Here is a 15584-nt window from a genome sequence, read left to right as displayed (position 1 = left end):
AAATTGTATATTGTATCATAGCTGATAAGTGATGATAACAATTACATTCTAATAACATTAGCAAACAGACTTGTTCACAAGTTTATTGTTGCACACATTATAACTTTATATATATAATTTTATATGCTTTATTAAGTATTTGTTGATGATTACCAAATGAATTGTAAACCTTAACGAAACCATCTGTAAAACATCTATAAACATTAACGTTTCATAGTTTGTAACACTTTGTTAATGGTTAATAATTGGTCTGTAAACTTACAACTGATGGTTATAATATTATATTTATTTATTTACATGTCCTTTGTAACAGGTGTTACAAAACTGAGTTTTAGAAAACTTTGTAGTAAACTGACTCCAATAACTCAACTTCTGCTTATATCAAAAGTTCTTGATGATCCACCCAAAGCCGGCGCCAGACAATTATCAGCAGGGGGGCACAGGGTTGTCACGGGTGGGCTCTCCTTTTTACACGGTCATAGATTGGACTTTTTTTTTTTGTAGTGTAACATAAATGAGCCAGATGAATAGCTATCTATACAAAAAAGAAGTAACACAATAAAGTGGAAACTGCTTATAGTGATCACATCTGTCCAGGTCTAATTGATGAGCATTGATTAAGCAGATGATTACTATAACCATTTGTTTTTTATTTTGTCTTTATTTCTCATTGACATTTGCATATTTATTACATGAATATAAAGTAATGAAATGGGCAGCTTCGCTATTTACTGAATTTTACTGACTGTTTCAAAATACAGTACAGCTGTTTAAATGCTGGCTGTTGTTTCACTGCTGCATCTGGTTGGCTGTTTTGATTGAGAGAAAAGTACTGTTTTTTTCTGTCATGATTTCAATGTGCACACAACACCAGCCTCAGGTCACCAGCTAAAAGCAGACGGGTTATCGTGAGGCAACAGATGCATAACAAACATGTATCATATCATGGGAGTACAGTAAAAAAAGAATAGAATTACCGTAGTTTTACATTTTTTTCCATATGTTGTCATGTATGAAAAGACCCAAATGAACACTGTAAGAGGACTACCTGATTACTATAAGTGAATTATTTAAACAGCATATGTATTGGAATGATGCTGTCCTAAGCTTTTTGATCCATATAAAGGGCTGATCACTGTAACTGTGATCACTATTGGCAGTTTCCACTGTAATAACAAATCCAACACTGCATAACCCTTCTTACGAGAGTAGTTACAAACACAAATTGAACTTCCTCACAGAAACTGCAATCATAACATGCCACGGGGGGCCAGAATTCTGTTGAAATAGTAATCAGGTAGTCCTCTTACAGTGTTCATTTGGGTTTTTTCATACATGAAAACATATGGAAAAAATTTTAAAACTATGATAATTCTATTCTTTTTTTTACTGAATGGGTCCTTTAGAGCCAACAAACGTCTCACAACCATACTGCTGCAACTTCACTTTAGGCACGGCCTAGTCCAAACATGCTTTATCCTCTGGATGTGTTTTTTTTATTTTTTTTTTACGGCTAAGCAGCTCAAAGATAGCTGCTTAGCAATAGTTTCCAACTTTCATCTAGCTGCTAGCTACACAGAGCTGCGTTGTGACAGCGTGTATGCGATGTAGCCTAACTTCAGTCACATACAGTAAGAGAGGAAGTTTTCATGAATCTGATAGAGTGGGCATGCTGTCAATCTGCTGACTGACAGACTGGGGGGGGGGGGGCACAAAATCCTAATTGCCCCCCAGTACCCCCTTGTGCCGCCAGCTATGGACCCACCCTGCTACCTTGCCAGTGCAAAACCTCAGTGCCAACCCACAGTGAATGTGGACAAATGCAAAACTAAGGATATGAAAAACAGATATAAAAATTACCCTTAGAACTAATATTGTTGAACATATTCCTGTTTGATTAATTGAAATGTTTTGCTGTGTGAATAATAATTATTATTATTATAATGCCTTAGGTGTGTGAAGCAAAATGTTCAGAGAAGCATTTGAGTCTTTCAGAGCAATTGTTATTATAAGTGATAGGACTGTGCCCATTACTGAAAGAAAGAATGGAAGAAAGAAAGAAAGAAAGACCGAACAGACAGAAAGAAAATGCAAGAATGAAAGAAAGAACAAACGAAGATACAAATGATAACAGAAAGAATGAAAGTTTAGTCCAGATTATTACTTTTTAAGGACTACATGTTCAGTTTGTTTAGGGTTCGAAGGACAAAGAATGAATGTAATTAAAAGTTGAACTAGTGTTAGACTAGTTAGAGTAACACTAATGTGTGTATGTGCCGTTAAACAGGGGGAGCAGTTTTTGTTCAATATGCACCGTGGTCCGAAATTAAGACCCTCCAAGTGCAAAATGCGGGTAGATTTTATGTTCGGTGAGTAAATCTCTATCTGCCACACTGGTGGGTAAATGTTCTTACCAAAATAGTCATGTAATAAAATATCTGTCATGATGGTTCGGTGGAAAATACTCAAATGTGTCTCTATACAGTGTAAACGCACTGTATTTTACATGCGTCTAAACAGTGCTGTGAAACTGTAAGAGCATTTGAGACCGTCTGAAGCAAAGGAGCGCCAGCCACAGACTGTCTTGAGGTCTCCTAGTTTCACCAAGCGGAAAATCTGCCCACATTTTGCAGTTGGCAATACTTTATTATCTCAATGAAATGTACTGAAACTAATGTATATGTGACACAAAAAGGCAATTTTTTTATTTTGGCTGGGAAAAAAATATGCTTGGCTAGTGGATTTTTTCCTCTACCAGTCCCCTTGGCAGGTGAGTCAAAAAGTTAATTTCAAACACTTGTATGTACCTGTAAAGACATGTCTGTATGTATCTCTACATAAACATACACCACAATACACACATACAGGATAGATCCACAGGCAGTGGAGCATAGGACACTGTGATACAGGGTTTGGGTGAGGTCATCTGAGGTTGCTGCTTGGTTGGGTTGGTGGATTGAGGGATACGTGATGGGGTGGAAGGACAGAGGCAGAAAAGCAGGAAGAAAGAGAGAGAGTGAAGGAGAAATAAAAGAGATGGATGGCCTCTCTGTCAGAGCAGTTATTTAGAGGAGTGCTGTAAAGCTGTCTGGGAATGAACAGATTTCAGACTAATGAACAAAAAGAGGAGCAGTTATAGAGCACAGACAGTCTCAGCACTTCTACCAAATGAAACCAAGCTGCCACGACACGCACACACACACGCACACACACACACACACACACACACACACACACACACACACACACACACACACACACATACACACACACACACACACAAATACATTGGTGTAGCCAGGCATGCACATACAGATACATGTAAATCTGTCCTCTGTGTATTTCAGGGTTGATCCAATCCAATGTGGATGCTCAAACATTATGTCTTTCACTCATTACATGGAGGGAAAACAAAGAGAAGGGAAAAAAGATGAAAAAAGAAGAATGGATACGAAGACTGGGCAGTATAAATAAAGATTCTTTATGTTCTTCAATGTATTTTGCTTTTCAGAGCGGTGTGATTCTTTACCTGCATAAAACTCAGGACCATATACTGCTCCAACCACTGGATTCAGCTTCCAGCCTGCACAGGAGACACACACACACACACACACACACACACACACACACTCAGAACAGGGTGAATAGCAGTTAGCATTGCTGCATGAACTTGAATCTGTCTGGAGTTCAAAAACAAACCCTCTCTACAGAATCCCTAAACTATTATCTTTTCTCCTTTAAAATAGAAACTAATAGAATATCCCCCTCACTGCTATATTTGTCCATCAAATGAGGAGTTATACTGCATATGTTCAGTATGTTACATCAACATGTTCAATCTGAACATGTATGTGTTTTAGTAGGATCATGCAACACCTTTGCTGGCTGATTATATCATGTATCTTTCCATAAAACAGAGTTCCATTTATCATTCAAAAGAGTTAACATTGCACTGTTGGGTGCAATGTCTAGTCTGTTGGATATTCATTAGAAAATCACACACATACAAATAATTTCATATGCAACTGTGAAGTGTGGATGTCTCTGAGAAAAAGAGACAACTTATTAGCCACCAGGTTGCTGTTGGTGCCCTAGTCATTGGTTGGTCTGTTATGCATTAGATATGTGCAGTTTGATTTTCTGCATATGCCGATGCAAAATTAAATTATGTGTACATTATGTTAAGTAGCTGCTCTGCTCACCAGCAGTGAAAATTGCGATACTTAAAAGTTTACATTATTCCATACTTCCGTATCTATTGTTATTACCATATTTATATTTCAATTCACTACATTTATCTACTACAACATTTTGATATTTATATCTTGAAATGTATATCTTAAGGTATTACAATTCATTCATTCATTCATTCATTTCTGTTAGGATTACTGAAAAGCAGTGTGCAAAACCAAAATCTACTCACAGTCCACACTTAAACAATTTCATCATAGTTAAAACCACTTCTTCAATCCCTGCTGTTTCCACTCTATCATCCCCACCACCTGCAAATATCCCAATGTCTGAGTCTGCTTCACACCCTTTTCTTAGTCCTTTAGGCTTTAAGAATAGAAAAGATTTAGGTTTCATTCACTTAAATGTGCAAAACATTCTTCAACATGAAAAACTGGATCAACTGAAACAAATCCTGATGTTATCTGAAACATGGTTAAAATGCCTTGTGAGTGACTCTGAGGTTGCAATGGATGAGTACAACCTTTAATAGAATGGACAGAAACTCAAGGGGAGGTGGTGTGGCCATTTACACAAGAGCTTCTTTTACCTGCACTGTTCTTAATTCAGTCACAGTTGATCGTTTTTGGCTCTGAGTGTAAATATTGCACATAATTCAATCACTGTGGTTGCAGTGTACAGACCTTCTGCTTCCTCCTCAGCTATTGATGATGTAGCTGGTCTTTTAGCTCCTTACATAAATTCGGAGATGATCATTTTAGGTGATTTTAATTTAAACTGGCTGAGCTCTGCCTCTGATTATCTAAAAGGAGTTTGTGAAAACTTTAAACTCTAATTACTGCTAATTACAGCTAATGACTGATCCTACCAGGCCAAACTTATGACTTCTCTAAGTCAACTTTAACTGATTTCATTTTAACAGATAGAAATGACAAAATTACTCATTCAGGAGTATTTGAGCTTGATTTTAGTGATCATTGTCCGATATTAGAAATACAAAGAAAAAAAAACAATGCCCTCGCATGGTGATTAGTAGGAACTTTAAATATTTTGTTGAACAAGCCTTCCTGTCTGATCTTTATGAGAGTGACTTTCATGATACTGTTAAAATCCCTGATGTTGATTTAGGTCTTGACCACTTTTGTAAGTCTTTTAACTCTGGGGTCAATAGGCATGCACCCTTTAAAAATATAGGGTGCAGAATAGGTGAAGTCCCTGGTTCTCAGCTGAAATCTCATCCTTGCTGAAAGAGAGAAATAAAGCCTGGGCTCTTGTCAGGCGTAATGTAAGTCTTGTCACTGGCTTACCTTCAGGCGCCTTAGAAATAAATGCACAGCCACAATAAGGAGAGCTAAAGCTAATTATTATTTGCTTCAAATTCCTATTCAAATCCGTCAAAATTTTGGAAGGCAGTGAATTCTCTGAGCTGTAAGTCTTCACTCTCATTTCCTCCTCTCACTTCAGCTGATGAATGCTCAATATCAGATCAAAGAGAGACTTGTGTTGCTTTTAATAAACATTCTTTAGCTGCTGGCAACCTCTTTGGAGAAACTTATACAGGACCCCCTCTACCTACTTCTCTTGACTCTCAGGCAATTATGCGAAATTATTAAATTATGCGACTCCTTTACACAAAAGCAGTGAAATGGCTATGCTTTACAAGTATAGGCCTATCTCTATATTACCATGCCTGGCAAAAATACTAGAATCTCTGGTAAATGACCAACTTAAATCATTTATTTCAGCACATTGTATTTTAAGTACTCACCAATTTGTTTTTAGAGAAAAGCACAGCACTTTTACTACTGCCGCTCTTGTTTTAAATGACATCATTTCAACTTTGGATAATAAGAAACACTGTGCAGGTTTTTTATTGACCTTTCTAAAGCATTTGATACAGTTGATCATGCTTCATAATATTGTTTTTGATGAAGTTGCATGTAATTGGTTCCAGAGTTATCTCAGTGTGTAGCAATAGGATCTGTTAAATCCTGTTCTGATTAGACTTTATATAAATGATTTTGTTCCTGCTATAACTGGATATAATATTAATCTTTATGTTTATGATACTATTTTGTATTGCACTGTGGACACTGTACAGTCTGCTGTACTATCTCTCCAGCACTGTTTTGCTGATTTAGAGGTTGCACTAAAAATTCTTAAGTTAACGCAGACAATTTTATGTTTTTTTTTGCCTGTCCAATTGTTTTTCACTAGAGCCAAAAATATTAATTCCGATAACCACATCATCACAACTAAAAGTAGCACCACTACTGAAAGAGTCATGGTATACAAATACCTTGGCATTTGGATTGATGAGAAGAAACACAATCAAATTTGGTGAGTCAACTAAGGCACAAGATTGGCTTTTTCTTTAGGAATAAATCCTGCTTCCTGCTGCATTGCAAGTTTTTTTAATCAGTTTTAGACTATGGTGACATCTTGTACAGGCATGCTTCGGCTGCGATTTTAAAGCCCCTTGATGCTGTCTACCATTCTGCACTCAGGTTCAATACTGGTGATGCTTATATAACATTTATCATTGCATCCTGTACAAAAAGATTGGGTGGTCCTCTCTCTGTGAGAGGTGGGATTTGCATATATATTTGTTTATTTAAAAGGGCCTTATTGGAAAGCTGCCTTCTTACATTACTTCCATGCTAGTTTGGTCCACTGGACCACATTACACTAGGACTAATGACTGACTTATGACTGACTTATGCTCCATGTCCCTCATGTTCATACAGAGCTGGGAAGAACTGCTTTTGTCTTCTTTGCACCATCAACCTGGATCACACTACAAAGCACTTTAAAAATCAAATCATTGATATCTCTGTCATTTTAAATCCACTATCTCAAACCTTTTAACTTCTGTTTGTAACTGTTTTTAATTGATTTTGTTGTTACTCTATTTATTAATCGTATTTATATGTTTGTTTTAATTGACTGTCTTCTTTCTTGCTCAACGTCATTGTAAATGAGGGCTTCATCCTCAACAATTTTCAAGTTTAAATTAAGACAAATAAAATTATCTTCTGTCATTTGATAAATGTATATTTGGTACTATTTTTATTTTTTATATTTAAAGATGATTTTGCTCCTGATTGGAGATGAAATTACAATTTTGTTGTGAGACAATGATGTAATATCTTGAATCGTCTTTTGCTGTTTTGTTAGCGAACCTTTATAGAGAATGATTATACTTTATGTGTAGTCTTCTTATTTTTAATATGATTTTGACACTTGTTTTTGATACTTTTGTTTATGTGTCAATACTTTGAACTTGGCACCAGGTATTTTGTGTATGGGAATAATCTGCTGAACCACCACTGAAGACAATCAAGAGGATTCAAAAGAACTAAGAGAGAGAGAAAGATGAGTTGGGTGGAATATGTCTGTGTGTTTGTGTGTGTTTGTGTTGGTGGGGCCTGATGACAGTGACGAATGGAAAACCCTTCAGGGCTCATTTACTCTTTCTCTGCACCCTCAGGATGAAGGTGTGTATGTGAAAGAGGTGCTGACATGTCTGGCCATTTAATTCCCTCCCTTGTTCATCCTTCCCCTCCTCCTCTTTCCTTTTTTATACTTTTCATCGTCATTTACTCTGTCATTCTCTACCTCTCTCCCTCCAACCACCACTCTATCATTCAATCCACATGAATGAGCGTTTGCGAGAGAAACACACCCTAAAGGTCCATCTCCCCTTCTTTACCAATGACTCCTGGCTCTTTTTTGTTGGCTCTATTCATTTACCCATTCGCTCATCCTCCTGCTCCTGCTTTAAATCCCCCTCTCCACCTAAAATTTTCCTTTCTCTAGCACTCCCTTTTACCTTTTACCTTTTACTCTTTCTACACAAGTATGAAAAACTTGCACTTTGCTATTTGCATGATATTTCAAACCAAACGGACACCCTCTTTGACAAATATTGATTTCATTAATCAAGTGAACTCTTTTTGAACAGTGAACTCTTTGTATGAAGGCAGAATCTGCCACCTGGCTTGGACTTGTAGCTTTTGGTTTCCTCTCCATTCATAGTGCAAGCTCAGTTGGCAGACTCACAATGATATGTTTTTTTATGATATGTCTTTATTTGTTCTTTTTAAAACTTGTGATTAATATTATCAAAAGGTATGTTGCTTTGTAATGCAGCTAGATCTAAAACTGGCAGTGAAATGGAATGAGGGGCATGAAAACTAGAGGCTAGAGAAAACAGGGGAAATGAATGAGTAGAGAAGAGGACATGAGAGTTTGAGCAATGAAAGGAAAGCAGCAATTAGAAGATACAAAGGAGCTCAGAAGAGATGGATATAAAGCTGAAGTATTACCATTTGTGTAAGGGTTCGCCACCTTTTTGTTGGTCATTACTCTGGCTGTGGCATTGTTGACCTGCCAGCAGACAAGAAAGAGGTTAATGTGAGGGCAGATACACAACAACAACACACACACACACACACACACACACACACACACACACATACACACGCACACACAAACAGCAACCCAGTTTCACATCAAAATGTGTAATAACAGTAATAACCTCAGTGTACTCTCAATTCAGTATTTACAACTTCCAATTCTAGGAAAAACACTAATATTATAAAAACTACAATTCCTTAGAGGCACACCACACAGCTTGATACAAATCAGCACCACAATTGTAGTTCTTCCAGTTTGCAAAGTAGGGTTGGTATGGTCAAAAAACCAATATGTCTACTGAATATATCAAATATCTTGTACAGCTGAACTAGCAATTACACTGCATCTAAATGATCCATATTAAGAAAAAGTAAAGATGTTGGTTTATTTCAGATATAACTTTATTTCTCAGAATCGAAGGAGAAATAATTAAAACTGATGACCTATCTTATTGTTGAGTTATCAAGGACACTTTCATGTTTTTGTGTTGAAAAATGTTATAGACATCATTAAAAGAAAGCCTTAACACAGTGACAGTAAGGAAAATATTTCTGGGTGGCACGTCCTCCGGTTAGCCAATCACAAAGCTTCAAATTCTGGATTTCAAATTCAATTCATCTGGAGCGCTCTAAAATCTACATTTTTTATTGAAAGAACATCATCAAACAGTTACATAAAATAAAACAAATAACATAACAGCTCAGATAACTACACAATGCAAAGACAATGATGCAAACAACATGCAACTATGTGGTTTCAGTGATAGCAGCATCCATGGCAACCACTATAGTATTGATAGAGAGCCTCAAAAAGTCTTCGCAATAACGGACAAACTAAATATCCATTACATTCATTGAACAAAGATTATGAAAATAAAATGCACATTTCTCGCTATAGCTAAGTGTTATCAAAATGCATTTTAATGCTGAAACCATCTTAAATTATTGCATTTCCCACTGAGAATAAATAAAATAATTTTTTCTGTTGGTTTTCTCAGACAGAAACTTGACAGTCACGTGACGTGTATGCAGGCCGATAGAAAACAGTAGGCCAAAAAAAAAGAGGCATCTCACAGTTTTAAAGCCATTATTGTGAAACTAATAGGTTTCTCACTGTGGACCAACATAGGTATTACACATTTTGATGTGAGACTGCGTTGCAAACAAACACGCAAAAACTTTGGACACTGTGGATAATCCACATCATAACCACTCTGCATGCCATACTGGTATTTTATCATTTCCATAAGTGAGGCTACATGCAGTGAGTAAAAGATCTGATGTTGAAATACATTCAACCACATCAGAGAATAAGTGAGGGAATATTAAAAAAAAAGTAAAAACTGGATTGAATGCACATGGATATTGAAATCTTACAAAAGTTTTAAATGATGACCTTTTTGGATGTCTTCTTGTTTCACAATTTCTCAGAATAATCAAGAATAGAGGTAGTGATAACACTTACATCCTGTCTGCTCTATTCAACATTGTACTGTACTGCACATGGCTTTCCACCTTTCCTGGTGAGCCTGATTTAGTGTTTTGGAGGTGTAAAGCTGTCTAGACTTGAGGTTAAAATTGGGCTACATTTGTCTGATGTAGTGACATCTTGTTGACGTTGTCTTTAGGAGGCGGATTTGCAAACCCACAGATACAGTGAGGGCTGCAAAATTCATGTGCAGCCACTGTTAAGTTATTTTAAAAGCAATGTCTCTTCATGATGGCTTTTTTAAGATAGATGGTTTGCCATCTTAATAGTTAGACATGAAGCTTGGGTTACACTTTACAGGTTCTTTATCTCTTAATAATTGCACAATATGGGCCCATAACTCATTTTTACCCAGGGCCACATTTTTACCTGACCCCAAGCATGTTGAGTTAAAACCTGCAGGCAACCTTGTCTCTCTTAGAAATTACATTCATATACTTTTAATTTTGCAACACCAAATATGTTTTAGAGGAAACATAATGCAGTCTGGATAATATTTAACATCATAATGAGGAAACATTGTTAATCAACATATATGACAAGTTGCAAAAATGTTAATATGTCAGTATTTCCTTTATTTTCCAATAATATCCGCTCTTGCAATATAATATCTATTCAACTAAAGCATACTTTAACTTTTTTGTTTGGGCACTCAAAGCTCTTGGTCAAAGTCACGTTCCACTCAAAAAATGATTTTGATTTTTGTTCCTTCACTGTAATGTTTGAGCTTCACTGTGCAGAATGATGTATGTGCAGAATTTGTTTTCACATTCATCTGCTGAGGGGTGAAAGTCTCTTACCTTAAATGTCAGTTTAAGATGTGTACATGTGAGCATGATTGTGACATCACAACTAATTTGGAGCCTATCATTGTCCAGTATGCAACTTAGACAAATGCAATGTGGAAACTTGAAGTCTCCGGTGCACATACGACGAGAATGGCCTTTTCAGTGAAATAGGAGAGATCTTGTGTCCAGCAGTTCAACTTTTGAAACAAAAAATATTTCTAGTATTTTTATGTGGCTTTAAAGGTTCTGTATATAGAAATTGGAAATTCCTTCTCATTAGTGACATCTGTGGCCTTTAAATGAGCTGCAGTCAATCATCCCGGTGCTCGAGTGCTCATGCTCACTTGCTCGGCGCAAGACTATGGCAGGTGATGTCTTTTTTACAATTACATAAAAGATCTCTAACGTTGTGTTTTGCACCCTGTTTCAGCAAAGCATCTTTCACTCCCAGTGAGTCAGCCCGCAAACCGCCAACTTTTTTTTTTTACCAACTGTGTTTACTAAACATCATTAGACTCGGTGAGCTATGGCCAGGGAGCAACGCACTGTGGGCGGGGAGCAACGCGCTGTGGTCAGGCAGCAACTGGCACTGTAGTTTTGTTGTGAAATGTGTGCTTATTATGACTTTTGGACTACCAGCAGGAAAAATAAAAGGGGTAAGATATGTTCTGCTTTTGCTGTGGAACTTGTTTTTTTCTGCTCCTTTATCGAGGAAATAATGTTGCTTTAGCTGTGTGTGCTTGGGAGCGGGCAACTTGTCATTGTGGGGGTGTTTTGTTATGAAATGTGTAGTGGTTGACGGAGGCAGCTAACTTTCTCCTTAGCTGGAGATCTAATATTTGCGAGGTGTTTAACTGGGATAGCACCATTTCTGTTGCGCTGTTGTGTCGTTATGCTGGTCATTTTTTGACGTTAGTAGGAGAGAGAGAGGCAAGGCACTCAGCAGCGTGCAAAAATGTCACTTCTGTTGGAATTTCGTGGAAGATCCGGCCTGGGTCTTTCATATAGAAATCAGTCCACAGGCTGTTACAGACAACCAAAAAAGTTGATGAAGGTCTCATTTTTCACATTACATTACTACCCTCAGTCATTGGCAATAAAAAACAATAAATACATGCAAAAATGGCTTCACAATTCTACATATAGAACCTTTAAACATGTCTGGAGGAGAACTTCAAAGTTAGGGAAAGATGGTGGTCTAGGTTAAATACTGACAAATTCATAAGTGAGTTGAATCATGAGAAAATTGGTAGGCCGTTTTTAAGTTTCTTCAAAAACTTAATTGGGAAAACAAAGTAAGATTGTTATGTAAACTTTTCTAGGGGACAAGGTTACTGCATGTGAGTTTAGTTTCCCAGATGAATAGTTGTCAAGGTTAAGAAAGTCCTGTAATAGAGTTCAAACATTATTATCTTAAAAGTTCCCTATTAGAAGAACTCTAGTCAGTTAAAATAGAAAAATGGAAACAGGAAATCAGAGTGAGCAGACAGATGGGGGAGATTTTTCTCCTGATGCAAGTGAATGGTGACATCAAAATGTGACACTACCAGCTGAGGTTTAAGTTTTAACAAGATGTAAGGCACACTGGCAGACCACTGATCATCACTTGGAGGAAATTAATTGGAATAGTTTCTAACTCAAATAAGAAACACGGTGATCTCATGCACATGCCACAAACACACAACACACATCTCACAAATTCACCATTTGTGTCAAAAACACAGCAACACACTCACACACTGCTGGACGGGTCTATCTCTCTCTTTGTCACAGAACAGGGTTCAGCATGCAGCGTTCAGGGTGCAGCAGGCAGGTGGGAGAGAGGAGATGAATGGAGGAAGAGTGGGAATGTATTGCAGGAAATGTCAGGTAGGCAGAGAAAGGAAAGAGACAGTCAGGGGGAGGAGAAGGAAAATAAACAGGGTGGGGGTGGGAGGTGTAGGGCAGGAGGTAAGGAGACAAAAAGAAAGGCACCTCTATTTTTCGTCCTTCTACGATTGTACCATTTAGTTTCTCCCGTGCACGGTCAGCATCTGTACTTGTTTCAAATGTTACAAACCCAAAGCCCTGCAGTTGCCAGCAGGTGGGGTTGAGAGTCAAGAGACAAAGGATGGTAGTCCAGAAATGAAATGATGAAACAAATGGGGAAAAGAAGAAAGAAGAAAAAAGACACAAAGCACAGATGAGAGAGCTGCAGGTCAGGAGGAGGCCTAGACCTAGAAGCAGAAATCAGAGGGACATCAGGCTGGTAAGACAAAACACTACAAACAGGGCTGGAGTTACAGTAGGAAGGCTGGGAACACAGGACATCATGGAAAAGAACTCTGATTCTAAATTACCACCTTATCACTTTGTGTGTGTGTTTTTCGATTATCTGTTCCCCTTAGCCCCCCTGACTCTACTGCAAATGCACTTACAGAAACAACTGTATCTAATTGAATTAGCAGAGGGATTCAGCCTCCACACACAAAACGCAGTTTGGAACGTGTGTATGTTTACGTGTGTTGTGTGTGTGTGTGTGTGTGTGTGTATGTGTGTTTGTCTGTGTCTGTGTGTGCATATGTTTGTGTGTGTGTTGCTGTAGGGTGCAGTTGTTCTGCTGGTGCACAGAGGCCCTGTGGGAGAGCAGATAAGTGCCATACAATTACAATCTCTATGGCATCAGTCAACCGTGACTCTCTGAGCCCCAGGATGCAGCTCACTCATGAGACCCTGTCTGTGTCTCAGATTGTGCCTGGAGATGCAGCTCACTCAAACAGCCCATATGCGGTAAAACATGCCTCCAAACCCTAAACTGCAAAGCCTCGTCTATCTATGTCACTGAGCTAAAGCAGGCAGAGAGTAAGAGCTTTCTGCTATCATTGATCACTGCCTGGGAAGGGCTTTATGTTAAATGTTCCATTCTACCTGATCAGTGACATTGAACTTACTGCAGTTTAATTCATGAATTCTCAGTAATTTTACTTCATGAACTAAGAGACATATTAGAGCCATGGGTACCTTTTTATTCAGACTTAGTCCTATGGACAAATAAAATAAGATTTCTGTAGTCTTCTGCATCAAGACCTCTAAACTAAACAACACAGCAACCATAAAATAGGCAACAAAAATACCTAAGTTGTAAAATATTGCAGTTTTCCTTAAAGGTTTGTTTAAGTTTAGGGAACACAAAGTAGGAGGGAAAAATCATGGTTTGGGTAAAGAACTAGAGGTTGCTTGTCAGATAGGTTGCACCCAGGTAATGTCTACTGCTGAGACTAAAACCTGTGATTACACTGACGCCAAAGTGGAAGTGAAGCTCTTCTAATGGGCAGATGTTGGTTCCAGAAGACACACAAGCCTCTAGTTTCACAGTAGTAAAACGGTGACTGCAGATAACAATACAGTGGTGTGTGTTCTGGTCCACATCACCTGTCGGGTTATCGTTCTTGATGTGTTATGAATTGCTATGAATTTCTTTTATATGAAGAGACACACAGGCTGACAGTGGCTATAATATTATGATGAGAAAAATATTACTTTCTACTCTTGTGGATAAAGTCACAAGATATAAAATACCGTGAATGACCGTGAAATATCATAGGGATATTTTAAAATATCATAGTGTTGTAAGAGTCTGTGCTTGTTGATAGCATTTTCTAACTGCATAATGTTCTCACTGTTCATGCAGTCCTGTTCAATCATATGACATCCCCTGCTCCTTTCACAGCAGAGAAATATCATAATAATAATAATAATAATGGCGTTCTAGTGTAATGCTTTGTCTATTTAATCTGGGGCCATAATCACAAACCATCCTAAGGCTAAAAGTAGTTCCTAACTGGCTGTGTTATGAAAAACTACAAATAACGGGCAAAACAAGAGTAATACCAAAAACATTTTAGTGCTAAAAGTAGCTCCTAAGTCTAAGAGAAGTTATAGGAAGTCAAGTGGACTCCTGAGTCACTGAGACCTGCTTACAACCAGTCAGCTGCTGCAGGTAATGATCCTCATTGCCTGAGTTTTGGAGATTATAACACACTTTTAAAAGCCTATTTAGATGGCAGTCGTATATTTAAGCCATTTGCCAGAATTATTCATCAAACTAAAAATGCTCTTTAGACTCCAATTTGTTCAACATTCCTTCAAGTGTACATTAAATAATCACCAACTGCAATGAAGAAATAAAGCTGATTTCATGGTCTTTGCTGGATTACCTGGTGAAATTGGTGCTATATAGAATTAACTCATCATCAAGATGAAGATTTGCTTGGTCAGCTGTAAAAACATTTACATTTGGCAGATGCTTTAGTCTAAAGTGACATACAAATGAGGTACAATCCAAGCTACAGTAGATCATGGAGAAGCCTTTGAGAATAAGTGCCTTGACTGCCTACAACAAGTGTGGTCCCTGCTCCCACTGTTTCTGACCTGCTTTGTCATTGTTAAGTTATGGTGTGGAGGCAGAGACTGAACTCTCATTGTATATGCCTGGCAGACACGCCTGTTGCTCCTCTTAGCTTATGTATCCTAGGCCTGTCGTTGCCCTGTAACTCCTCTGCCAGATAATATGTGCAAATGGCACCCAGCGGCATGATCTTGTATGCATATACGGGATACACTGCATTCCGCTGGGCATAAATAACACATAGGCCTGCCCTTGAGAGGGGGAGCAGATAAAAAATACATTTAAAAGTGAGAAGTGGGAGAGAAATTAAT

General features: G+C 37.9%; 1 protein-coding gene across 2 annotated transcripts in view; it reads right to left on the bottom strand.

The window, feature by feature from the left end:
- Positions 1-15584, bottom strand: part of rbfox3a (RNA binding fox-1 homolog 3a) — a 143709-nt gene that overhangs the window by 46440 nt on the left and 81685 nt on the right. Inside the window, exons 5-7 of one of the 2 annotated variants that reach the window (XM_042396425.1) lie at positions 12861-12953; positions 8499-8580; positions 3530-3592 (exon numbers count right to left, since the gene is read on the bottom strand). In XM_042396425.1, the coding sequence (XP_042252359.1) occupies positions 3530-3592; positions 8499-8580; positions 12861-12953 (238 nt within the window). The remainder of the gene's footprint in view (positions 1-3529; positions 3593-8498; positions 8581-12860; positions 12954-15584) is intronic. The other variant, XM_042396427.1, reaches the window with a different exon arrangement.

Source organism: Thunnus maccoyii, chromosome 20, assembly GCF_910596095.1.
Source record: "Thunnus maccoyii chromosome 20, fThuMac1.1, whole genome shotgun sequence".
Classification (NCBI taxonomy): domain Eukaryota; kingdom Metazoa; phylum Chordata; class Actinopteri; order Scombriformes; family Scombridae; genus Thunnus; species Thunnus maccoyii.
Note: the sequence above shows the minus strand (reverse complement) of the source record. Positions and strands in the feature narration are given on the sequence as shown.